Source organism: Netta rufina (assembly GCF_964035555.1).
Source record: "Netta rufina genome assembly, chromosome: 17".
In the NCBI taxonomy this organism is placed as follows: domain Eukaryota; kingdom Metazoa; phylum Chordata; class Aves; order Anseriformes; family Anatidae; genus Netta; species Netta rufina.
The window spans coordinates 7,848,682-7,875,604 of NC_140141.1; the positions used below are offsets into that span (position 1 = coordinate 7,848,682).

At 43.9% G+C, this 26,923-nt stretch overlaps 2 protein-coding genes across 6 annotated transcripts in view; both read right to left on the bottom strand.

The window, feature by feature from the left end:
• The window catches only part of LIMK2 (LIM domain kinase 2), a 30,023-nt gene extending 19,474 nt beyond the window's left edge, over positions 1-10,549 (bottom strand). For 2 of the 3 annotated variants that reach the window (XM_084297121.1, XM_084297123.1), the window contains exons 1-2: positions 10,510-10,549; positions 8,417-8,516 (exon numbers count right to left, since the gene is read on the bottom strand). In XM_084297121.1, coding sequence (XP_084153247.1) covers positions 8,417-8,516; positions 10,510-10,525 — 116 coding nt within the window. In that variant the 5' untranslated portion in view covers positions 10,526-10,549. Of the gene's footprint in view, positions 1-8,416; positions 8,517-9,476; positions 9,889-10,509 lie in introns of all 3 variants that reach the window. The other variant, XM_084297122.1, reaches the window with a different exon arrangement.
• Positions 10,550-11,315: 766 nt separating this feature from the next.
• RNF185 (ring finger protein 185) lies at positions 11,316-24,795 on the bottom strand. Of its 3 annotated transcripts, none has more exons than XM_084297079.1 (7): positions 24,718-24,795; positions 19,295-19,526; positions 17,705-17,723; positions 16,942-17,054; positions 16,310-16,364; positions 14,473-14,590; positions 11,316-13,033 (listed from the first exon to the last, which is right to left on the bottom strand). In XM_084297079.1, exons 2-7 carry the CDS (start codon positions 19,474-19,476, stop codon positions 12,936-12,938), a joined length of 585 nt encoding a protein of 194 aa, XP_084153205.1. In that variant the 5' UTR covers positions 19,477-19,526; positions 24,718-24,795; the 3' UTR covers positions 11,316-12,935. The 3 variants fall into 3 exon arrangements, with proteins under 3 accessions (XP_084153205.1, XP_084153207.1, XP_084153206.1); XM_084297081.1 differs by having other exon boundaries at positions 19,295-19,485; positions 24,718-24,780; XM_084297080.1 differs by lacking the exon at positions 24,718-24,795 and adding an exon at positions 22,691-22,805.
• Positions 24,796-26,923: the final 2,128 nt, after the last annotated feature.

Below are 26,923 nucleotides of genomic sequence, written 5' to 3' on the forward strand. Positions count from 1 at the left end.
CCTCTCTTTCAAGCTGCCCAAGGAATGCCAGGTCTCTCTTCTGCTCATTCCTTGTCAGATTTTTCTTGGCTCCCATGGCTATGACCATCCTCTCCTGTGCTCAGCAGCTGTGGCACCCTTGGGAAGGACGGAATAACTGCTAACCTGGCTAGTTGGACATGCTGCTGCAATAGTTCTTGCGAGCTCTGTTGCTTGCTAACTATTGTCAAGTTTTCCCTTCTCTGGTTCCACCCAAGGGTGGGAGGGGAGGAGGAGCCATTGCAGGAGGACAGCGTGTGGCTACAGAGCCTGAATAAGCTCTACTTCTCTAGGGGTGGAGCTTTGATCCAAAGGGGGTTTGCATTAGTAACTGCTGAAAGACAGTAACTTTTGCCAAATGAATGAGCGTGAAACTGCTCTTTGTAGCGGTGGTACATCTGGTGGACAAGTCAAGGAAGGCTGAGTCTGATGGAGACAGCTAGCCATGTCTCCAAACACTGCAAATCAGTGTTTGCTACATACTTTCCCAAATCCTTCACAGTGAGCTGGGGTATACTACCTTAACAGTACCTTCAATATATTTATTTGGTCATCCTCTTGCAGGAGGTAACTTCCTAGTGTGCTTCATCCAAGGAAAAATAACTTTCTTTCCCACACTTTTAACACAGAGATCATTCAGGCATTTAACTGAATCTGCACCTCCTGAAAGGAAGCTGAGAAGTGTAAATCAGCACAGACGAGTACTCTCTCCTGCTCACAGTACAACTAGCTATATCACTTTGCTTGCTCTGAAGCCAAGCATGATCTCTAGTGGCCAAACCAGCTAAAACTGTTTGCAAGACACCGAGCGATGCAACAAACATATGCTGCTGCACTGAGCCTCCCATTTTTGTACAGTCAGCAAAGCCTGGCATGCCTGAACACAGCCTGAAAATCATGCTATGTTCCAGAGGCAAGAGTACTCAAATGTGCTTTTACTGGAGCAGCTCATTCTGTTGGCATATTGTTCAAGGGATGCTTGGGGCTGAGACGAGGCAGTCTTGGCTACAGATTTGACAGCTGCTGCTTGCTATTGAAGTAAGCAAAAAAACCAGGCAGCTTCTCTCTGTCCCGTCCTGTCCCCCCCCCCCCCCCTTCATGAAAAAAAATATAATTTTCTTCCTTTTCTCCCATTCAATGCAGTTTCTGAGCCTGGCTGTAAAAGCACAGTGAAGCCTAGCGCAGCAGAGCCCAACGTGATTGTCAGTTCCAGCACGGGTCTAATTCCTTTTAACATTTCACACAGCTCTACTGGAAGCAGCAACACGGTGAGTCTGTGTCTAGGAATGCACTCTGGTCTCCCACATTCTCTATATGTTGCATGCTGAAAATGGGCCAGTGCTCAAAATCCAGCGCTCCCCTGGTTATCAGCACCACCCCACAACACACACATACCTCTGGTGCATCGCAGAGCCTCTCCCCTGCCCAGTATCACCTACAGACAAAAGCTTTCCCCCACAGAACTGCTACCACGGGCTGAACTCCCTCCAAGGGGGATTCCACGTGACCTCATAAATCCCAACTTTTCAGACAAAACCTTTGAAGTTTTGATCCACAGATGTGATAAGCAGCCAGCTAGTCTGTGAACGAAGCCAGCAGATAAAGCCCAACTTCAAAGTAATAAAAACCACCCAGACAGCCAAGCAACTGGGAAGGGATTTTGCTTGAGACTTCCTTAAAGCAAAAGGACACATAGTCCAAATGTCTATTTAAACAGGAAACATCTTATCAAAATGATTCTACTTTTGCAACAAGCCCTAGCAGCAGTCAGTAACTTACCTTTTCCTACACAGAGCTCTTGTTACTTCTTGCTTTTTGTCTATGTGACCTATTTGAAACCATAATAGCCCTGATAAAAGGGCTCTAGAAAAGGTGGTAATCTATTCATTAGTTCTAGACCTGAATTCCTGCCAGAATGAGTGTACTTCAGAAATGCTGATAAACAGGTGGTGGTGGTCAGACCTTTTCTGTGTAATTTTACTGATACTATCTCTGAGAGCCAAAATGCAAGGGAGCATGAGCTGAAGTCAAAGATATCCATATTTCTCTCCTGCAAATTCTGACAGCATCTGCACTACAAACACACAGCCACCACAGGGGTTTGCTTTCCTTACTATGGTTTGGAATTGCATAGTCATTTTTGCCAGAGATAAAAGCCTGAACATTGTAACTGGCAAATGAAGGGGACAAATAAAAACTTCAACAAACCCTTAACATGAAGTTTATTGCAAATTGAGTTGCAAAATGTCATAGATTTTATCATTTTATCCCCACAGAATGGCATCATAGCTGTTGTGATATTCAAGTCATTATGATCTTTAGACAGTAGGGGTTAGGTTGCACATCTAGACACACTGTTTACCATGGTTCATGCTGTCCACAGACAGATTCATCAACAGAATAGCATGGTTACAGACAGATGCATTGCTCAGCATATCTACCATCCCTAAGATATACAAATTTATCCTGGCACAGGCAGGCACTTCAGTATGTGTGTGGGATTGGTATAAGCTGGGGAAAGGCATCTGCTTGATGCCTCAGGAGGCCGCAGCAAGTCTTTGTTTCAGCATGGGTGCAGTTTGGAGGCATTCCAGCTCCTTCAATACAATCCCAACACCTCATTGTATTTCCAAGGCACTTACACCTAACATATGCTTCACTGGTGTTGAAAGACGGAGTCAAGCTCCTGACATCAGGTACTGAAACAAATACTGTTTTGGTATGCATGTACCTCTGAGTGAAAGCTCTTGCATGCAGCTCTTGAGTAAACTAAAACGACTAGTGAAGTGAAACTCATCTTTGTCACAGCACCTTACTTCTAAACAGAGGCAGGGCTTTAGGCAGAGTGATGCCACCTTAGTATCCAACACCACTAAGCACATTAGGACAGAGGGAGTGCTTTTACCTCCAGCATACTTAGCTAATGCCTGCAGACCTACTGACTTCATACAGGCTGAGAAGCAAAGTAAAGAAATGCAGCCTACTGAAACTTCATTGCTTATACATATTTTTAGAAGCAGTGACTTCTGATCCGTGAACACCTGACAGATGACTGTAAGACTGGCACTTACACCACTGCACCTTCACTTGCTTTCTAACTCACTGCTTTCGACTGCAGACTGCTAAACTTTTCAGGGGAAGGATCCTGTCTTACTCATCTGGAAAACCCAGCACACACTGCGCTGTGTGAGTAATTCTAATTATATTGATACAAGAATGCTCTGATAACAATGCCCTTAAGGACAAGGTGCACCAGTTAACTAAGAAGTTCAGACCGGAATGCCCGGCTCCTTAAATACAAACAGTTGTCATCTATGTGCTGTAGCTGATAGATTGGCCTGAGGAATGTGACCATGTCCACCTGCAGAGTGCTTCGCTGTTCCTTTGGATTTTTAAGTCCTGAGCTTTTATGGCCATCTGTGTGCAAACAGGCACTTAGCAACTATTTCTCCCTGTATCAGATAGTGAGCTGCTGAATTTCAATGCCCCATGGAGACACCATCAAAGAGGCATTTCCAGGAATCTGCGGGATTAGTGGGGAAGAGCTTTCACTTCTGATGCCCAATAAACTTTCTGTAACTGCCAGAAATTAGAGAAGACATGGAAAAAGAAAAGATTCTTGTATTCCTACATTTGCTACATTTCACCTACGTTTTATTACTACTCATATTTCCCCTGCTCTCAAATTCAGCTGTTGCGTGTATAAACCTGCGTTCACAGCTGAAAAGTTCAAGGAAGAGTCAGAGTAGCAAATATCTCCACCTTTCCAGTGCATCTTAATAACACCTTTGTTTACATCTTTATCTGTCAACATTTGTAGCTTCATATCCTGACACTCTAGATCTATTTTTCCAGTTGTCTGTGGGGGAAAAAGCAGCTCTTGGAAAATGAAGGCCTGTACCAATCTGAACCAACAGAGGTGAACCAAAGGCCCAGATCCAGGGCTGCTTCAGTCTAGCAGAGACTGACAGGTGATGTGATTGCTGCTTACAAACTGGCAAAGAGAAGTTGAAGTTTAGCAGATATCCTAAGAACCACAGAAAATAGATCTGCAAAATACCCCTTCTAAGTCATCTAGTTTATCCTCCAACCCCCATAAGATATGCAACAATACATACACAATTCCTAATGCGAGGTTGCCAGGCTTGCCTTCCTGGGCCTCCACATGTAAAAAGAATCAAGGTAATTCACTACGGTTTGCTGGGCAAAAAATGTTTCTATAACACACAAAACATGCTATTCAGTATAAAAAAATCAAGTCTTTGTACAAAAATCAAACCACTAGAACTGGCAAATTAATAGTGGGTCTCTTTCTCCCCCGCGGCTGGGAGCTCAGGGCACCCTCAGCGCACAGGACAGTGAATGCCGTTCTGTTTTCCCAGCGGACACTTGTCACACTGCAGACCACACAATGGGCAGGCAACGAGGGATTCCGGGAAGAATCCACTTTTAACCTTGTTCCACTACTAAGAAATGGGCAGAAGGAGAACTTGTTTCAAATTCACTACACAATACCCATAGGAGACAGAGCCAGTTGTTGTTCTGCACTCTGCCAAAACCGGTCTGCTTTTTAAAGTGTTCTGGTGGTTACAACACTGTGCCTTTTAATTTCTAGCTGCAGTAAAGGTTAACAAAAATTTAAATGGTTGAGTAACAGGTTCAAAAAAAAAATAAAAGAGTGCAAGCACCTGAATGCAAAGCAGTCTGTCAGGTGAATTGATTTAAGGAACAATGCAATTTCCATTGTGATTTAACCAAATTTTGTTTTATTACTTTAGACTTTTTTTTAACAAGTATAAGTAGTTTCTGAAATATTTCAAGACTATATTTAATTGTAGCCAGGATGTTTTACTGGAAAGTCAACTTGCTAATTAACATTGTTTAAATATAATCTTGTAACCCCTAATCAGCATTAAAAGGTTTAATTTATGCTTAGATATCAAAAGCTTACACTTTTTAATCAGCTGTTTATATGATTAACTTAGCATCAACTATTTCATAACATATTTTTTAAAAAGAATTCATAATGCCTTCGGGATTTTTCTCCAGGTCAAACTGGGTTGTATATGCATAAAAAGCTGGTATATTAAGCAAAAATGAAATTCTTTTCTAAATTGAATTAATAGTTTATGGTCACCATCATCTTCAGTCCCTTGATTCTTTAGACCTACTAATGAAAAAAAAAAAAAAAGAAGTATCAATATAGAATTTCCTTTTTTTTTTTTTTTTTTTTTTGTCTTCCATAAAAAAGAAGATGAATTTTTTCATTCTTCAAATTCCCGATGATTTTCTGTTTTTAATTAACTAGTTTGGGGTATAAACTAAATAGTGGATATTTAAATCTTTGACTGTAAAATCATTAGTAATCCATTACCTTCAGTAAGTTCAAGTATTTTGAAGTTATACTTTGGACAGTTTTTTCTGTAATGTGGTGGGTTTGGCTTGTGTTTCAGATTCCTGCAGCAAGCCTGTTTTACTTGGCTACTTAAGTTAGATTTTTTTTTTTTTTTAATAGACCATAGTAATATACATCCTCTGTTATTTCAGTTAGGAAGGAACTGAACCTCAGCTGTCTTCCTTCCTAAAAAGTTCTTACAAAGCTTGCTACAGTAGGGATTCCTACCACCATTCCCAGTAATTTTCTTCATCTGGATCCAAAAGCATTTTTCACCTGAATGCATTCAACAGGCTTCATCTGAATTAAGTTTTCAAGTGATCAAAACTACGCTTTTCAAAAATACTGTGTCCATAACAAAACCATGCAACTACACATGGGTCTTCTCATCCCATCCTACTCAGATTCAAATACACAATATTCCTATTAAAAAAGAAAAAATGAGGGAATTATTCTTGTTTGTCTATCTGTGGGGTAAAAAACACCACCAAAGCAATGTACATCAAAACACGAGGTATCAATACAAATTCAAAGGTGTAATTTAAGGCAGTATCTTCTACTTTGTAATATGAAAAAAAAAAAAAAAAAAAGGACCAAAAGCAGTAAGAACAGCATGGTCTAGGTTAAAAACAAACAAACACACACACACAAAAACCACATTCTTCTTCCAATAGTCCCCTTAGGTTAAAGTGATCCAGACCTAGGAAAAAGACAGCAACTTTCTTTCCTTATCGAGGTGGAGAGTTTGAATTTTTGTGCGATATTTGTACCAAATCCAGTGGAACCGTGTACCAATGGAACAACAATGACCTTTGAAAGCGACTGCTATCTCAACAGAATTCAGGGGCAAAAAAGTACATTCAGAGTTAATTCACAACAGACATTGTGACAGAAACATCCAAAAACGTCCTCTGCCAGATCTAACCCACCAAGCCTAAAGATCAGCTAGCCAAGGAACAATTGAAAATATTCAAGCTACACAAATTGGGATTTGCTTGACCCTCCAGCCAGAGCAGAGTAAACACAGGTTTCAGAGACAAAGCTCCTGCACATGCAGTTTGAGGAAGGAGGGAAGTGACAAAAAACTTAAATCCTCAGAGACACGCATGTACGTCAGCTACTGCCAGTGCCAAGCATGATCAGCAGCCTAGCCTGACCAAGAATAAACAGAGCTAACGAGTCTGGAGCGGTGCCAAGCGGCATTAGAGAAATTATGTGCCAGGCCAGAGACTCAGCTAATCCACAGGAAGACTGTAAAAAACACTCCACAAGAGCTGCCGGAACTCACAGCTACTAGCTGCCAAAGGCTCCTACCATTAGAGGCTTTTTAAAAGTTTGGCTTTGGGATATGAAGCACAAGACTGCAGCCCAGCATGGCTTGGGGATAACAGAAGAGAAGGGAGAACAGAGAGCAAACCGGGATCTGTTTTCATGTACAGTCCTAGCCTGGAACTAGGAAAAAGGGAAGGGCAGCTTCCTTTAGTGCAGGTTCCAATTGTTCACTCAGCATGGCAGCTTAGCTGGGTGTTGGAGCTAGCCAAAAGCACAGAGTGTAAGAAAAGTGCATCAGCAAACACAGAAAGCTACTACTTAGCTCAGGAGAAAAGCTGGCATCGTCACTTGTATGAAGAGGGGAAAAAACCCTTTCATTTTACAATATAAACTACAATATAAAATTCTCTGTAAGGTTTCCTGAGGGCACGATTTGCCTCCAGCTCAGCTGTTAATCCACCTCCACAACAAGAAGCACCCAGACATTCACAAATCAAGACCTACATCAGAAATAGTCAAAGAAAAAGGAAGACAGGCAGACTTACTGGCACACACAGATTTGAATTTGGCTAACTGGGAGAATTTTGGGAAGTTTAATAACAGGACACCGGCTTGTTAGAGAGGAGAGAAAAACAGGGTTCAGAGAAGCTGACTCAACATAGCTGAACAGGAATACTCAAACCCATAGAAACCAAAGAGACGGGAATTTGCAGTGATTTAAAACAGTGACTGTGATTAACAAGTCATTCTAACTAACTGCATTTTCCAAGTCAGAGCTAGCATTGCTTTGGCAGCCAGATATGCTTTTTTTTTTTTTTTTTTCTTTTAAATGCACCAATAACCACAATACTTCATCAGTCTTTTTAAAATTAAACAACAGCCAACCAACAACAACAACCAAAACCAACAAGAAACCACAAAAGGACAGTAAATGCCTGTGCTGGCACAGCAACCATTCCTCCAAAGCCATGCTTTGACAGGGTCCAAAACATCAGCCTCTCCAGATTCAAGCTACAGGTACAGAAGCCAGTAGAAGCTGCAGGTACCCCACCACTCTCCCAAATATAAACCCTTTCAGAAATGGGATTCTGGAGCAAGAGAAATCAACGGAGTATTTATGAAACACCCACAGGAGGCATTACTCCTGCTGCCAGGATGCAGAGCATGTCAGAGAGCCTTTTTTGTCCTTGCTGACAAAGGTGTCCAACATTATCGAAAACATTTCTGGCAAGTTTGCATGGCTTAGCAGTCAGACGGGGAGACAAAGCAGAAGGCAAGAGCTCCCTCCCCCAAATCAGCAGCTTTTTTCCCCAGCACCCTGCTATCGCCCTTGCACCTACCACATGTGGAAGCAGCGGCAGACTATCCAGATTGCCCAGGCACTACTCCGGAATGCAGCTGAAGACAAATGTGCAACCCATGGCTTCTGCTACCGCCAGGAAATCAGAGCTTTCATGTGTACTTTATCTGTGTTCCCGTACGTGTTTACGTCAGCGTGGTGATGCTTTGCCAGCAGCAGCCGACTGTTAGAGCTGAAGGTCAGTTCCAAAGGGCTGCTGCAGGCACTGAGGTATGGCTGCAACCCGCAGCGTGCATTTTCTGCAGGAGGCTCCAGAACAGGTCAGACACAGAGGTGATAGCAAGATATTGCCGCTAAACTAACCTCCTGTTAACACTTTGAGCCAGCTGAACAGTCCCAGGAGAGTTTAAAAAGGCTAAAATTTTACCTACCGGAAACAGGAGATATGCCATGCTTCATTAACAGTCCTGTAGAGGCGCTGACCAGCAGCGATGCTGTCCCCGCATCCTAGGCATCTCCAGACTTCTTCACCTGTGTGCAGAAATAAGGTGACATACAGCAACCATTTCACATCAAGGAAAACTCAAGCATTGCTGCATCCCCGATAATAACAACCTGAAATTACATAGCTGACATTAAAGGCTTCACACACACACACACACAGAGCGAAAAGCCAATACCTGGCATTTTTCAGCCCCAGAGAGTGGAGTTCCCAATACGAACCCTAACATCTATATGGACTTTTTCCCTTCAGACCTAACATCACCACGTGCTCCTTCATAGTCTGCAGAGGAAAGCAATATCACTTTTCACAGAAAATGGCTCGGTTACAGCTGCGTTGCTCTTTAGAGCAGAGATTTCAGGAACTTATTGTCCCAGTGTGACAGCTCCTACAGAGAATCATGCTATGCCAGGAAGCCACGTTACCGTTTCCCCTGTGCCACTGACTCAGCACCTAAGATTTTCACTCACTTGTATAATTAATTGGATTTCCCAGAAAAGAAAGAAAGGGAAGAAAAACTCTACTCGGCAGAGTACAACTTGACTACCAGGAAGGAATTACACACTCGAATGGATATTCCTGTAGAGGCTGTACAAGCAACGTCACGCTAGAGCCAGACTTAGGAAGAGGGGTAGATGCTACCGGCCTATTGTCCCTTCCGAAAGCATTGTGAATAAGAAAGTTAAAATAACTTCTGAGAGAACTGCCATAAAACCCCAGAGACGTCTAGGATGCATACAAGCAAGGAAAAAGCAGCAGGAAGACCCTTGCACAAAGAGCATTTGGCACACAGATAAATGCTATCCAAAATCCAGGCAGCTGTTTGAGCATCTTCAAATACGAGTCAAGGATCTGGATGGGCACAGGATGGTGCAAAGGACCCGCCACGGAGCTGGGCGCGTCTCAAACCTGTTTCTTCATGCTACCAAAAGCTGACTTGCAGTTAAGTTGCACAAGGAAAGCCTGCTTAGAGGAGGAAAACCACTAACCACTGACTTCCAGTTTCTAAAGAACGTTAGAACTCAGCAGTTGCTCAGGCGATCGCCCCTTCCTTCACTGAAGGGGACACGTTTCTCTCTGAGGTCAGTGGCGATTACCAAAAACTCGTGGTGGGGTGAACCTGCTAAGAGCATGCGGTCAGATGCAGCCTGCTTCCTCCTGCAACTTCACCCCGAAACATACAGCTCCTCTCTTGACCACATCAAATGGCTACTCCAGACAAGCTCCCTCTCACTCTGCAGAAATCCCTCTGCTGCAGCACAGCCAGTTGTGCGATGCCGAAGGAAGACGCATTAGATTAACAGTTCAGCATTCAGAAGCGTGCCTCTCGCTCACGGGGAGGATGATTTCTTTAGTCCCCAGTCTCTCTTTATCTTCACGGTTTAGATGTGGAGAACGTTACTGGTAGATATGAGTCAAAGGGACAACCACGAGGTCACACGTTCAGCAGGGCAACAGAATGAGGCGAGAGGACAGCGCGGTGTGACTGTGAGCGGTTAATGAAAGCAAGCAGAACCTGCCCGTCAGCGCACAGCACAGCACCGCAGCCACCACGGCCCGGAGGAGCGGGGCGTCAGCTTGGGGGGTGGCAGCAGCCGGGAGAGCGCAGAGCGGAGCGGAGAGCCGGGCCCCAGCCCGGAGCACGGGGTGCGAGCAGCCTGCGGGGAGCGGCCGGGCACAGCACGGCCCCGCACAAGCGCCCAGGCAGAACCCAGAACCGAGCCCCCCTCCTTCGGTGGCCACCGAGCACCTCCGGGCGCTCCCCGCCAGCCCCTCAGCGCCCGCCCGCAACCGGCGGAGGCCGCCCCCTGCCCGGCCCCAGCCCTGCCCCTGCCGCCCGGAGCCGCTGCCCGCAGCCGGGCCCCTCCGGCGGGCCCGCAGCCAGCCGCTGCTGACGGCGGCGGAGCCCGGAGCAGCCCCGGGATGAGCTCCCCCGCCCGCACAACGCCCTCCGGGCCCCGCGGCGCCCCCGCCCCCGCCCAGCGGCGCCCCCGGGCCGGGCCGGGCCGGGCCGGGCCTCACCTGGCGGCGCCTCCATCACCGCCCGGCGGCCTCGCGGGGCGGGGCGGGCGGGGCGGGGCCGCCGACGGGACACGCCCCCGATCGGAGCCCCGCCCCCCGCTCATCGCCGCAGGCCAATAGGCGCTCCGCCCACCTCACGGCTGAGAGCCAATCCGCCGCGCCGCAGCGTGGCGCTGACCGCGGCGGGGACCAATCGCGGCGCGGCCACGCTGTAAGGCCCGCCCACCGTGCGGGCTCTGAGGCGCAGGGCGGCGCCGGGGCGCGAAGGGAGCGCGGCGGGGGCTGGCGGCGGCTGTGGTGGCACCGGCACCGCGGTACGAGGCAGCGGGGGAACGGCTCCGGACACGGCAGCCGCCCCCGGCCCGCTTCAGTCACCCCGCCGCTTCCATAACCCCGCGGCCTAGCAGGGGCGGTTCAGCCCCTCTGCCCCCGTTACGCGTCTGCGGCCCCGCCGGAGGCTGCCCCCAGCTCCCCGCAGCGCCAGGGCTGCTGCCCCGCGCCCGCAGCGGCTGTGAGTGAGGCGATCTCCGGCCTGTCCCCGCTCCTCGTCCTCAGCACCCCGTGGAGGTGAGGTGAGGTTCCGTGCACTTGAGAACCTCATGCAGGACACGGTAAGGGTCTGGAAGCGCCGTAGGACAGACCTTGAACCCGCACTGGGGCTGGCTTCACGTGAGCGATACGCTCAGCCAGGGGAAGGCAGGCCTAAGCCTGACAGGCCGTGACACAGCCGCCACTGCTTCTCAGACTTGGACCTGCCAGGTGGAAGTGTGGAGGCTGGGAAGTTAAACATCAGTCATCCTCTGACACGCTGCTCAAAGTAAACGTTTTATAGTTACATAAATATGCTTCTACAACAATTAATCAAAGTGCCCTGCCCGTACACATAACTTATCCATACACATGAGAAAAAAGTCTAACTATTGAAACAAACTTTCTCTGAGTTGATCTGTTTTGTAAGTCGTACGTCTGTTGTGAGGGAAGTCACAATATTCACCTTGCAGGAAATCATTATGACTATGGGTGATCTGAATCAAAACAATCTAAAAACAGTAAAAGAAAGACATGGAATTGCCTCGTCAGAGAAATATCAAAATTGTTCATCTTGTTAGGAAATCCATCGTATCTGCTGTTCTGAAGGAATCTATACAAATACATCAGGAATACTTTTTAAAGCTGTATACCCAACAGGATTCTGAAGAGGCTACAGAGTGCTCACCTTCTGAAATATTTTCCCCTCATCACAGAAGTGGTTGTGGTCTTCTCCAGCACTTAAATGAATATCTTTGGTAGATACTGCAGGGACTCTCGCACAAGAGCCGTTCTGTTGTGGCATGTTGTAGCTGTACACAGGTGCAGAGAGAAGCTCTTCCAAACGTTCCCTACTGTGGCACGTGCCAGCAGAGGCAGTATCTCATTTTTCCTTCTGTATAATTTTACAGTTTGACAAACTTAAGCTCAAAGCTCACTTAAAGATGGCCCTTGCTCCTCTTCCCAAACAAGCTGGTCTCAGGTCTGTTACAGGATTTTATTTGGAGTACATGACCTTGCGTAGAAAGTCTCACAGCCCTGGGAAAAAGAAACGTAGCTATGGTGGCAAGGTTGTGAGGGGATTATCCATAAGTGCAGCCAATGGCCGCTGCACAGAACCAAGGAAGACAACACTGTTTTGTCAGTAGGGAGCGGGGCTGGGGGAGGCAGACAGGTATATCATACTGTTCGGCCTCCCCACCCGGCTTCACCAGAAAATCTTCCAGTGTCTGGCTCCAGAAAATTCAGGCTTTAAAAAAATTGCAGCATAAATTTGTATCCCTTCTAACAGCCACTTGAGCTGCTTCAGGCAGGAGTTTTCCATCACTCTGGGAAAAAAACGGCAAGAAGAGAAACCAGTCTCCATGGCTGGTTCCATTTGCATCATGTGCTGTGCCCAAGGATTCCCAGCAGTGCTGCAGATGATTTCCTGAAGGTGGCCGGATGTTGATGTGAAGACAACGAATAACACCCACAGCTCTGGCAGATCCGTCACATTTGCCAAGCACGAGACGCTGTTCACGCTGCAGAAGTTTTTCCTTACCTGTCCAGCCTACCTTGAGGCAACTGTCTTTCACATGAACCTGCTGTAACTGCTTGGCACAGGATTTCAGAGCAGCACTCTTTTAAGGGCAGAGCTCAAAGCTAGGCCCATGGTTTGTGGCAGGAACCTGTTGTACAAGACAGCTGAGCTGAAATACACTCTTTAACCAATGTTTAATTTCCAACTCTGGTGCAAAATGCGAGATTCTTCACTGTGCTGTGGTACCATCGATTTCTGAAACCCATGGTTAGCTATGGAACCAGACACCAAGAGGTTTAAAATGGGAATGGGGATGCAGTTTGTAACTGTTTCAATGGCCTTGCTGGCCATGAATAAAGAGAATAATGGAAGAGATTTATGCAATCAACAGCCAGAACATTATCACCAGAGCCACAAACAGGAAGAGGCGGGATAGGAACTGCTCATCCACATATTGAGGAGTCCCTGGAACAGCTGGAAAACAGGAAGTAAAAAACAGTTCAGCACCTTCCTCTTCTTCAGGATATTGTGTATTCTGCATATACTACATCCATAAATGGACAAATAGGCAAGGAATCCCTCTGCTGAAAAACTGTTGCTGTCAGTATTTCCTACTCTTAGATTGGCCAGCCGTGATGGAAAACCAAAAGGAAGACAAGCATGAGCTCCCTGGATCAGGACCTGCGGTAAGCCTGCTCGTGACTAATAGGAGTGGGCCGCTCCAAGTGCTAGAGTATGCACAGGGCTGTGCTGAGAACTTCTGGGGACAGCGCTGAGCTAACTTCACTACTGCCAGGTGTCTCCATTCTAAGGAGTCTTACCACCTCTGCCCGAGCGCTCCTTCCTCTCGAGGTGAAATCTCTCTGAATAAGCAAACAGTAAAACAAGGCTGCGTGTATACGCTTGACTAAGAGAACTAAGGAGAAGCACACAAGGTTAAAGCTCAAGACGTGCCTTTCTGGAACTGCTGAACTGAGACCACAGATGAAAAGCAGATAAAGGGGTTTGTGAAACAATGGCTGTTACAGCAGCATACATTTTCATGTTTCTTTGCTCTGTCACATCTCCACACGAATTTTCAGTGGAGAGTGAAGTGCAGTTAATAGGCAAGTTCATCTGACTGACAGACAACACAGGTGTGACATGAAGAACGTGCTGCCAGTTCTTACTATTCCTGGGCCGTATGGCACATGGAAAATCTGCCAGGCAGAACCTTTCATAGAGGAAGTCCAGAAAACCCTGGGCAGTAGGTTTTCTCTTTCAAAACAGGTAGACTCAGTTTGTCTACAGCACAGATGGGGAGGGGGGTTTTCTAGGGATTACTTAATTTTTAGAGAGGTAACACTAGTTGAAGTAATTGGCTGTTTTTCCTTAATTAAAAACAGTGAAGTAATTTCACCATAAATTTATTTCTTGTGGAATACAGCTGACTGTCTCTGAAGTAAGTTTCTGAAAAAAGGATCAATCTTCACTTTCATTCTGTTGTGGCTAAAAGCACCAGTTTAATTTTTTTCATTTTCACCTTTTATGTATTTCAAAACAGTCCTCCATACACCCCTATGGACTCTTTTTTACTAGAAACTCAAGTCCAACTTGCCTCATTTTTCAGAATTAAAGGGGAAAGTCACCAGTGTCACTGTCCCTCCCTCATTCTAGCCTCTCAACAGGGCATCCAGCAAATAATACAGAAGTGACAAACTTGCTTGTTATATAAGCCCTCATACAAAACATGTAAGAAATAAACTGCCTTTCTCCACTGGGCATTTTCCCCTCATCCTCTGTTTCTATATACAGTACTGATTTACTTTACCATTAATGTTTGTCATTTAACAGGCTATTTGTCCAAGTTACGAAGGAGTTTGTAAAAGATCTGTTTGTGATAGGACCCTCTGAGAAGATAGGATGCACGGTACCTGGAGGAGGTCGCCCGTCGTTTATGTTGAACGCTGTGGCAAATATACCAAAGGGAAACGCCCCAATTCCGAATGACATTTGGAAGCCACCATCCCCAAACCCAAAGCCCTGGAATCCCTGCAGAGAACAAAACAATGGAAGAGGAGAAAAAGGTACAAATAATTTAAAGCCTATTTCAAAATATTTTACAGAAGTGCAGATGTTCCCTCTCACTGGCTTTCTTAAGGCTGAAGGGGTATCATGCAGCCTGGCAACTTTCAGTCTTCCACTATTGTTAAATACTTCCCAAGTTCTCATGGGTAAAGTGTTTTACACAGTAGCAAACTTGCCAGAGGCACCTAAGAGTTTGAGAAAATGAAAAGTAGGAATCACACTTCTTGCTTGAAGGCTGCAAAGTAACAGAAGTGTTTCTATAATTTCTCAATTTAAAACAGTATAATGTGTATATATATGCATCAATGTATCAAAAAATCAACATTACCAATTCTTTTTGAAACATTTTAAAACTCTATCAATAATTCTGTATTAATAGGTATTAATCATATAGCTATAAGAAAGATACTGTGAAAAATAAACTGCATTGATTTTTCTGATACATGTGCATTGTCTAAACATTATGTAAAAAAAAAATGCAAGTGGGATGCAAAGATCATCATAAATAAGAACAGTATCAAAAAACAAAACACCGCCACACCAAGGTTCTAACTGAGATGCCATATAAAGTCATCTGGGACAGGAATGCAAGACGTGGATAAAAGAGGGGAAAAAAATAAATAAAAAGGAAGATTTACAGTGCAACAACATTGATCCCAGAAGCTCCAGACTAAAATTCCCTGTCAAATCAAAAGGTAAGTGTTCTGAATTAAGATGAATCCTGCTGTATAAAAGCGGTGTATTATTTGGGAACCAACTGTATATGAATCCAAGTAGTTATGTCATGTTTGAAAACTGGACAACTCACAGTTTTATCTTTTATAATCTGGAAACCCGTCCTCTGGTTTCAGAATTAAAACAGTGATTTCAACTCTGGAGATGATAGGCCAGAGTGGTTTTTCAAACAGTGGAGTACCATTAGGATTTCACTCATATAATAAAAGCTAGACATTTCTGGGCTGATAAGTATTTGATGAGATTGATGATAAGATTTGATGAGTTAAGTCTTGACCACAACTCTTGTCAAGTGCTCTGTCACTATCTAAAAGGGACAGCAAAGTACCTTGCATGGCAAGTCCTACCTTTGTAGGAAATAAGAAAGCAGCATGGCTACTGCTGTCTTCATACCAGACTCTACTGACTTCCTGCAGCACCAGCAAAAAAGTCGAACCAAGCACAGCAAATGATTTAATAAGAAAGCAACTCCCTGGCGAGAGAGAACAACTAAGATGTTCCTTAATCACACCCAGCAGAGTTGTTTGCTTGAATCGTGAGGTACATGCTCTCTGAGGACCCTAGGCTGAGTTACACGGAAATAGGCAATTGTTTCATCAGGTCACTGTCATCATGCTAGAAAACACTGTGGTCTGTCCTACTGCCTCACTCCTATGTCTTCACCATATGCCAGCTGCTGTTTAAGTTCACTCTGCAATCTCCTCAACAAACCACAGATCCCACTTCAAGTGCAATTGAACTTAGTCCATTCTTTAGGATGCTAAAGAGTACTATGCAAATGGAATTTTCTGCCACATAGCAGCTGTCAGTTACTCACTAACAACCTCTGGTGATCTCTGCAGGACCCTCATACAGGACCTTATGCACACACTGTGTCCTCCAAGATGAAAAATAACACCTAAGTAAAAACAACCTGATTGCTCAAAGTCTTTTTTTTTCTCCACTTACCCCTCTGTTCTCTGGTTCAGGTCTCTGTCCTTGGGGTCGTGGCGGAGTTTTCTCTCTGCAGGAAGTTGTGGAATTAGCTCAAGTGCAAGGATGCATGACAACAGTATCTGCAATATATCTGACTAATAAGATCTAATAAGTATCTGCAAAAATCTGACTAATAAGAACAAACATGGAGCACACTCTCACAGGGCCGTACTGCAGCAAAGCTGGAGGTAGTGTGTGACCAACTAGACTAGACCAACTAGCTACATGAACCTTCAGGATCACATCCTTAACCTAAGATATTGCACTTTTGAGTAATAAAATATTCCATTGCAAAGGCTGGAAACTGAGGACCAATGAAGGCCGTGAACATCTGATATAAGCTTCTCCAGTCAGATAACATAATTCCATGCAACCTACCATTTATAACTGATAATTAACACTCAATTCAAATTAAAACAAATTGCCAGTTGAACAAGAAGTAAGGTCTGTAGACCCAAGCGCTGAAAGGGCCAGAAATATTTGGCAGAGTTGAATGTTCTGTCCATCTTTTGGCAACATATCTCACATTGTGAATCAAACACTTCAGTAGTTTTACCTTAAACCCTGGTAGTTTTCACACAAATAGTTGTATTTGGGTTCATTACCTGGGGTCCTGTTGTCCAGTGCTGCCTCTTCCGTACAGAGGAATAACTTTATCTCGACTGATTCCTGCTTTGCACACAGGGCATACTTGTCTGTTCGGCCTGGTTTCTAGCCACTTAAAAAAAAGAACAGAAGGAAATTATGAGAAAACTAGTAAAAGACCATGGAAACAACAACATGCAAACCTAACTTGCATCCAGGCAGAGAGATTTAGCAACTTCTCAGAAAGCCACAGTGGAAAACATTATACTAAATGCCAAGTACTCTTGAAGTGTTGGCATTTTGCCTGTCTGCCATGATCTATTTGCTGATGCATACAGATTCAGAATGGCACTGGAGAAAATGTTATGAAATAAACAGTACCAAAGTCCCTCACAGGCCAAGGGCTAGCACAGGTACCTTCCTGTCATCTTCCTTTCTTATAATGGTACCACAATGTGCAACACTACATATGCAACAAGTGCACTCAGCATTTAAGCCTGTAAACTACACTTCAGTAAACAGCCTACAGTAATTCTCCTAACAAAACCACAAATGTCCAGTGGTTAATAACATGAAAAGTCGGAGGTAAGCAGAATAGAATCTAAGTTTTCTTTTTTCCAAAAGACTCGATTGCAAGTTGTTGCACATGAAGTTGCATTAGCACGCTGCAGTTGCCCTGGAGAGATAGAAGCGCATTTGAAGAGGGGGATACTCCAGAGAACCGAGGGCTTTATTGAGTCATTGGAGCTGATGAAAGACGAAGTAAAAGGAAACCTGTCTTACCTGGTGTAAACAAGGCCAACTGTGAGCATTCCCAGGACAATTTGTTCACAGAGAAGAAAAAAGGGAAAAACAGAATTAGTTACTGACAACTCGATCTGACAAACATATGAAGTGTACCATGGATAGCACAGCTTACAGACAACAGAACCCTGGAATCCAGCTGGGCCAGTTCCATAACCTCCCATTAAAACAATTTTTGAAAGCACAGCCCAAGCCTGATCTCCACTGGTCCTTTCAGGTTATGCAATCTAACTATGTTGTGAACATGATTCTCTCCGTATCGCCTTTGATTCCTGCATCTTCATCTATACCAAAGCCCCATACAGAGGGGGACTCTTTAGAGAGATACAATTCATCTTCTGGTGTTTACTGTGGATTTTCCCTACTGATCCCATGGAAGATATCCTTGAGCTAATATGCAAATTAGAAAAATACCAGTAATGAGACTCCAGGACCTTACCAGAAGTCATGCAAGAGACATTTAGCTAAAACACTGGGCACATTCATAGAATTATGGGATAATTCAGGCTGGAAGGGACAGATCTCAGGCAGCCTCTAGTGCAGTCTGCTGCTTAGGACAGGGTCAGCTGTGAGATCAGACCAGGTTTCTCAAGACAGAGAAACCTCCATTACACAGTACTACTCCTAAGGTTAAATTAATGTGGCAACTCAACATTGAAGGCAAACAAGAAAACTACAAGATAAAAATGCTGAATAGCCATCTGCTCTCAAAACAGTCTTTCCAACATTATTTGAACAAGATAAGTGTTATTTTTTACAGTTCCAGTTTTCCAAATCCTTTCGCGATATTAAGATAAAATTATTGCAATAACTTCTATGTCATCATCATGTGATTTTCTATCTCCTTTAAATTAAAAACCCGTACCTTTAGATGTTACATATATTAGCAGATAGAAGTGCTCTTTTAGGCCTCCTTATTAATAAGCACAATTTAGCTTCCACTGTAAACCAAACAAAAAACCCAACACATTTGGACATGTCAATCCTACATAAGGGTTGACCAAGCTACTTAAATAAATGTGACATGCTTAACATACTTGTGCAATACATAACCAAAACAAATCAAAGAACTGAAAATTTAGTAATTACAACTGCATACCATGGGTAAAGAGAATTAGATCACATGTAAAAGCATGTTTTTTAAGAATAAAAAAATAACTGCTTTCAGATGTAGTTTTAGGTATGCACAGGTTAGAAAGAATTTAGATAGGAACAAGATAACTATGCTAGACCAGGCAGCACTGATTAAACAACACACACAACTAATCAACATCGAACTGTTTAAGGAGGTTTCCTCATTTGTTTGCTTTTACAAAATAATCCAGAAGGTTTAAGATGCAAGAAACTTGCTCTTAGGAACATGAACGTTTAATAGATAAAAGCAGTTTAGATGCAAACGCAAACTGCTTCTAACCCAAAGACATGGTCCTTATTCAGCTTAAGACAAACAGATTTTTATTTGACATTTAGAATTATAAAAAAAAAAAAAGTAAAAAGAAAAATATGCTTTTACATGATCATAGAGGTGCACGGTGATCTGGTTTATCTGTGGGGACTTGGAGTACTTACCAGAAGAGATGTCCACACAAGCTGATAACTGCATCCTTGGCAGTGTCTAAACAGATGTTACATTCAAAAGTGTTGTCCTGATTCGTATTTTCCCCAGCACCATTACTGCTACTGCTGCCACTGGTCCCTCCAGTACTGGAGCTCTTTGTTGATGTGGAAGTTGTGGGTCCTTTACTTGCCATTCTGAGGAGCTGCACAGATACAAGATCAAGAAAATTTTCCTGTTGGAATCCTAAAAATGAGAAAGGGAAAAAAAAAAAACAACAAAAAAACCAACACATTATTGGCATTACAGCATTGTATTCTTGACCTTTTACAAACTGGCAGTGATTTACCTAAGAAGCACCTGAATCCTCCTGTTGATGGTTTTAGTTTAACATGTCCAAGAGATAACTTGGTCCTTTAGTACAACCTGGCTTTTAACACCACTTGCTGTGAGAAAGATGAGCTCACCTAGTCATACTTTCAAACTATCAAACATTTCTAAGTGCTAAGCTTAAATGTGCTGCTGACATGCTTTCAACTCTCATGATCTTCTTTGATAAATACGACGATAACTTATTTCAGCAGCAACAACCTCTCCAGTCTAATTCCTCGATATACAAATTCCATAGTACTTGAAACTCTGAGATTCAGCAGAAGACATTTACATTTCCAGAAACACTTTTACTATTTCAAGACTTAAATATAGGAACTAGAGACAGTTTCAGCAGTTACAAAAATTATTTAACCAAAACAAAAATGTTTAAAAAAATCCACTGTGCTTTTTATAAATCTGTTATCATGCTGCTGTTGCAGGGATATGAATATCTAGAAAAGGTTGAGAGAAAGAACCAGGTGACTATCTGAACCTTTTGCAAGTGCAGTTAAACATGTGAAAAGTGCACACTAGATTTTTCAGAAGCTAATTTCCTTACAAACTTACCCCACAAGCTTTAAAAGCTTCCTCAGTGTTCTGTCTTTGTAGCAGTGCTGAAGCACAAGTGTGTGGGAGCAAAATAAAACCTCAGCATCTCTAGCTGTTATTCTCAAAAGCTTTTTCATAAAATATAATCCAACTGCACGGTCAAGAAAACATCAAGTAAAGCATCGTACTCGAGCGTCACAGAAGTACTGCAGCAATGATACTAAGTTACAGCAAGAGAGATGAAATTTATTTCTGTAGAGCTTTTCACTCAGTTACATCATTTCACACAGTGTCCCAGAAGGGCAGCTCAGTATTCACAGATGCTGTACTTCAACATACACTGCTTTCAACACTGCTGACTCTTAGCATTTCACACTGTGACCTCATTTACACTCAGCAGCAAGGTAGTTTATTGTACAAAATTAAAATTCATGTTAGTTCAAGGCAGATGGAAACACTGCCAGCCCACAAACTACGCGCTAAACAAGCTGAGTTTTCACACATCCTTACTACCAGAATCTTTAGTAGCATCAACCTATCTTCTTCAGTGATGTTTGAAAGCTTATCAGCTCAGACCAATACAAGTGTGCTGGAAATTAATATCAACATTAAGAAAACTAAGGAGACTTAGTCTCCTTAGTTTTAGGGAGTTAAGGAAACTACAACACATTGTAAAAAATGCTGACATCATTTTATGGAACGGGTACAAGAGATGCTTGGCTCTCGTATCTAACCATATAACATAAGGTAAACATGTGCAGGAGGCAAATAAATTAATTTACATGTCCCTAAATCCAATGCGGGAAGCAAAGTTCTTTTCTCCAAATCAAATTTCATATATTTAACCCCAGAAATATGAAGAATCATTAAAAAAAAAAAAACACTTTATCTTCACAAACACCTGCTTAGAAAACTAAACCAAACCAAAAAAAATAGCCTTCAGTAACTATGAAAAATGAAAAGAAATCAGCAACTTATGAAGACATGATAGAGAAATCCACAGAAGTATAATTAATGCAATGGAATAAAGGTGGCTGAGACAGAAGAAAGATTAAAATGATATAACGTGACAGGCACTGAATCTACTCTCCTGGAAGGTCATTTTTACTTTGTACTGGAATCCTCTCTTAATTCTTTCTCCATAGGCTGAATGTGCCTAATGACCTATTAGGATTTAAACAATTTAAAATATCAAAAATGTATCAAAATGTAACAATAAAAATGAACTATCTTATTCTGGAAAGCCTTCACGATCCTTTATTCTTCTCTGTGGAATATGGCTTAACATAACTAGGTCCACAGCAAGCGCTGTCCGTGGCTGTTGATCTGCAAAGCACGCTGGACACTTACAGAGATGCAAGCATGAAACAGCATCCTATGACTAAAATGTACATTTGATAATTGTGTATCGTGTCACTTGCGAGTGTGGTCTGTGAATCCTAAAGCAGAAGCTCAACTGCAAATTCAACTTGTTCCAGATGTAGGACAAGCTCAAAATTGTTGAAATAGCACTTGAGCCACTTAAACTGCAAGACAAAATTGGGGGTGGGGAGGGGTGGAGGCAAATAAACAGAGCAGGCCAAGCAGACCCCATTTGCTGTTCAACAGAGAGCTCAGGAGGAAGACTGAGTGCACTGGGCTATCTTAAAATTTTTGGAGCTAAGTTAACAGAATTTAGAGAGGACTGACTGGACAGATGTCAGTGCAGTTTGCTAAACCTTTGCCCTTGATCAGGTGTCCAAATTAACACTACAGGCATGATGAGTTGCAAACAAAACAAAAGGAAAGATACAAAAATCAGCTGTTATTTAACTACAAGCACTCAAAACTTTTCTCTTTTTCTTTATTTCTTTGCTCTCTAGATATTTATAGGAAAATCTTTGATCGTTGAAATTTATCTTTGAAATAAACAACTAGTACAAATGCCTTTTAATTAGCATTTTAATCATCACCTCTGTGATATCCCAACAGGCTGCTCTGAAAGTGACTGAATCGCTGACATTGACTACATCAGGAGACCAAGAGTGGCAGTAGATGAGTGGTTAAGAAACAAAAAAACATCCTCAATAGGCTTCCTAAACTGGCAAAGTCAGGTGGAAGTCGAAGAAGATGTGTAAGGAAAGTTACATGTTTAGGGATCCAGCATGAATCCCACAGAGCTGTGTAAAGAGTAAGTGTGGCTGAACAGAGCTGGTGAAAGCAGACCTCCAAGAAACAGATGGCACACTGGGACCTGAATGTTTCCTGACAGCTGGGAGCTGCTCCCTGAAAGAATTAAACATGGGAAACAGGTAAGGTCTGTGTGCTAATATAAATCTCACTAACAGGCAATAAGAAAGAAATTTTACTCAAATACTTTAAAAACTAATCTGTAAATCTAGTGGGAGAAACTGCACACCAGGAAAATGTAAGCACAATAGATAGAGTAAAAGATCATATTTCTGGACTCAGCAAAGTAAAAGTGACTGTATTTGCCAAAATACACTGACCTGACTCTAAAAATACAAGAAAAACTGTTCAAGACAGACTGGGAGAGTTTTCAGCATAAGTTAAAGCATACGAAAAATTCCATTGGAAACAGAGCAGGTGAACAATAATTCAGCCTGAGAAAGACACAGAGAGAGAACATAAATTAGAAGCTGATGTCATCAGTGTGAAACAGTTGTAGAATATGTTCACAGCACTACAATATTAGAATGTTTGAAGTATTTACTTTTTAATCTTCTTTCATGAGCCATAAGAATAATATCCAGTGAAGAGATAGGACTCTGGCTAGATTATTTATAAAACCTAGAATTTCTTTCTTTTTGCAATGTCTAACACATAGCAATGAAATAAGAGGCGCCTAGTTAGATTTCAAATTCCACTAGAAAGACACTTTTCCATATTTCTTTGCCAATGGCTCTTATTTTGTCTGGAATTACAGAAACAGTCCCAAATGTAGTTCCTTTCTGAAAGTTCTGATTTAGTTTCTGAACTTCTTGCTGTTCAAATGGAAAGGAAAATGTCAGCTTATTTTTCTTATTACCACAATGATAATGGCATTTTTAGATACATTATAGATTGCATAAAAGGAATATTAACATTAGAAATCCTAGCTAAATCTAAAAAGTATTGCTCAGTATTGTTTGTATAAATACCTCCTGCTCACAAGCGTAACAAGAATCTGATTCTTAACCTATTACAGTTGTCTGGACTTCAAGTAGAAGTAACAGATAATCTGAGCTGGTAATCGTTGGCAATGTCTGGAAGAAAGTACATTTACTTCTTGACAGTAACTTTAAGATAGATGTTACCAAGTACATGGCTGTCCCACAGTTAATCATTAAATACCCATTTATCTCTGACTACCTTTTTACTCTGTCCACCAAACACGTTACATTTTAACTCCTCAGAAACATTTTCTGCAACTTCATCTTTTCACTTCCTGGAAGCTGGCCAGCATCACGTAGCTGCTTTTTAGTACTGCCACAAAGTGCTCCCAACATACAACTTTGTGTGATCACTTGATCTTTCAAGAGCACCCGTTTGCCTTACAAACCAATGTGCCCTTGCTTGGCCTCATTTCATTAATTGGGATTCTGCAGCGCAGGTCTGGGTTAGTCGCTGCTTCCAGGGTAAGAGCCCAGCTGAAAGGCGCTTTTGGCAGCTCCGAGGATTCAACGTACCTCACAAATGCCAGCCACTGTCACACGCTGTCAAAAAAAGGAAGTGACTACAATAATCCTCTTTCTTTAACCATTCCCTAGGAGCGTAATATAGACTGCAAGAAAACATTGTACAAATCCTTAAACAAAGATTTTATCCTCTTACCTCACAAAGTCTACAGGAGGAAAAAAAAAAAAAAAAAAAAGAGCGAGAAAAAGCAAACTGATATAACCAGTTGGGTAATACTGCCCCAGCATTTTCCTGGTTTGGAGTGTTATGTAAAACATTAAGTGCTCCGTGGGCTAACCACGTTAACATCACGATGTAAAAAAAAAAGAAAAAAGAAAACAGAAACCCACTCAAACTGGGTTCGAGGGGCGCCAGGCAGCTCCCAGCCCAGCACCCGAAGCGGCTCGGGTCCCTGCGGCCGCCCCGCACCCTGCCCAGCGCCAGGCGCCCCTCGCAGCAGCAGCAGGAGGAGGAGGAGGAGGAGGAGGAGCAGGAGAGTTTCGGCTCGGCCGGGGAGGCTCGGGAAGCCGCCCAGCACGGGAATTTCGCCAGAAAACGCCGCCGGGTGGCCCCGGGCCCAGCACACCGCCACGGCGGCAGCAAGGGCCGGAGGTCAGGCAGCGGGGCCGGCACACGGCAGGCCGCCGGGACCACAGCCGGGGCTGCCCCGCAGCGCCCCGGCACCGGCACCGGGGCTGCCCCTATCCCCCGGAGCCCCCCGGAGCCCCCGCCCCGCTCGTTGAAGGCGGGCGGAGCGGCCCCGGCCTCCCGGCGCTGCCCGTGCCCGGCCCCTCCGGGCCGCTCCCGGCTCCCCACCCCGCACCTCCCCGCGCCCCCTCCGCCCCCGGCCCACGCTCACCGGGGTCCCACCGCTCCCCCGAGCCGCGGAGCCGCTCCCCTGCCAGCGGCCGCCGTCACCTGACCGCCCGGAAGCCCGGCCCCGGCGGAAGGGACCGGCCCGGCCTCCCCTTCCCTCCCCGCCGGGCCCCGGGGCCGCGTTCCGCCCGCACGGGGCTCCCCCGGGGCAGGGGGCGGTTGGTGCCTCCTGCCCGGCCTCCCCCAGGACCCCCGTGCCGGTCTCACATCAGCCGGGCCGCGTTCTGCCCGCGTTCAGCCCCCACGGCTCCCTGTCGGCTTTCTGCTCTGACGTTTTGCTCTGCTTTGATTGCAGCTCGGCAGCCTGCGGGGGCAGCGCCGGGTGTCCACTTCTGAAAAGAGCGAGAAGTGCAGGTCGTCAGCCGCAGCCAGCGTTTGAACCGGTGGGGAGAGAAAGGAAGGAGGCGGATTTGAGGGGAATCGTTGTTCAGATGTGTGCAGTGCTAGGATCTGAGCAGAGGAGCACATCCGGGATGGGAACAAAGAGCTTTATAAAGGTATTTACACAGCTCTGAGGTGCTTTGGAAGAGGGAGAGGAGGGGGCCTAGTGTCTGAAAGAGTTGTCAGAGCCAAGGTGACACCACCAGAGGGCTTTGGCCCCGCTGTGAGCATACCCACCAGTCCCGAGGACGCTGAGGTGGAAAACAGCTTGGAAGTGCAGCTTGTGCTACCTGATAGAAAATGGGTGAATCCTGAGCTAAGGTCTCCTGCTAGAGGTGAGCCTTACAAGGGAACAGGTAAGGTAACAAGTGGAGATTAGTGCCAAGGGAGCCTTTCAGAAAGAGACCAAGGATATTGCCTGAGGCTTGTCCACTGACAGAGATGGCCTGTGACTATACAGGTCTCGTGTGGGTTTGAACGTGCCAGCTGGGAAGTGTTCAGCAATATAAAAACAGATGTCCTGAGCCTTCGTACAGTTTACAGTAGCACGTAGGCTTGGCAAAACCCATGACAACGCAGTCATCCAGCAGCCCTGCTGGAACTGTTGTGCATGGTGGTGGATTGCACTGGGAAATTTGTAGCTGGGGTGCAAATGGAGATAGTATCTGAAAATTACTGTGGTTATGTCCTAGGACACGCATTGTGAAGCTCCACTACCCACACTAGCAGTGTATTTACTGTCTGTGAAAATTTCTCTAATGAGACAAGCTTACTCATTTTCACCAAGACAGTAAAGCAGCATGGCTTGGCACAACTTCAGCACGTAAGCAAAACTTCGGCATCTCAGTGTAATATCAGATTACTGAGAAGTTAATGAGGCCCCAAAGGTATAAATGGTGTCCTCCAGATGCTGGTTAAAACAAGGACGAGCTTCTGAAATTTGGACCAGCTTAGACTAGTCACCATGTACGTCTATAGTCACAGGAATTTCAGTAGTAATAGAGGATTTTTTTTCCTGTGCTATTTTAATCATGGAAGTAAGAGCAATGCTAAGAATAGCCTGTATTGTTTGGATATCTTATGATAACAAAAGCAATTTGTAAAGAAATACAGTTACTGCTGTAGACGACATAGCCAGGGAATACTTACAATGCCCAGTGTTCATTTTAATACTTTCCTTTATGTCTCAGAAAAAATGGAATATAATTATGCATTTCTATAATGCCATGTTTACAGTACCCTTGTTCCACTCCTAGTGAGTATTTTCTTTTTAAAATGGAAAATATCCAGAGATAGACAGTGAATAAGACTGGGTGAGTGGAAAGGACGTTCTACAAGAAGAGACTGTAAATGTTAAGCTTGTTTACAGAGAAGGCTGTTCCTGTCCGATTAATCTTATTTAAAACAGTAGGTAAACCCAGATTTACTCCCACTGGTGAAGGAATTAAATTGAATGGCAATAATAAACGATGCAAGGGAATACTTTCCTTGATGAAACTAAGAAGTCAGCTAAATATCACTTGCACGATAGGGATATAAATACCATTAATGTTTATGTATATTCTAAAGGTGTTATGTGTATTGTTTTTCAATGTATCTGGTAGTCAGTAATTGGTTAGAGGTAGGAAAAAAAAACTGTAGCCTGGTTGCCAGTTCATTCTCATGGCATGCATGAGAATAAATTAATTTGATGTATTCACTTTTTCATGATCTAAGTCACAAGACTCAAACAATGGTTATGGCACTGTGTATCTGTGCTATGCACAAACATTCTCATAGTTGTGGAAGTCATACATATATCAAGAATC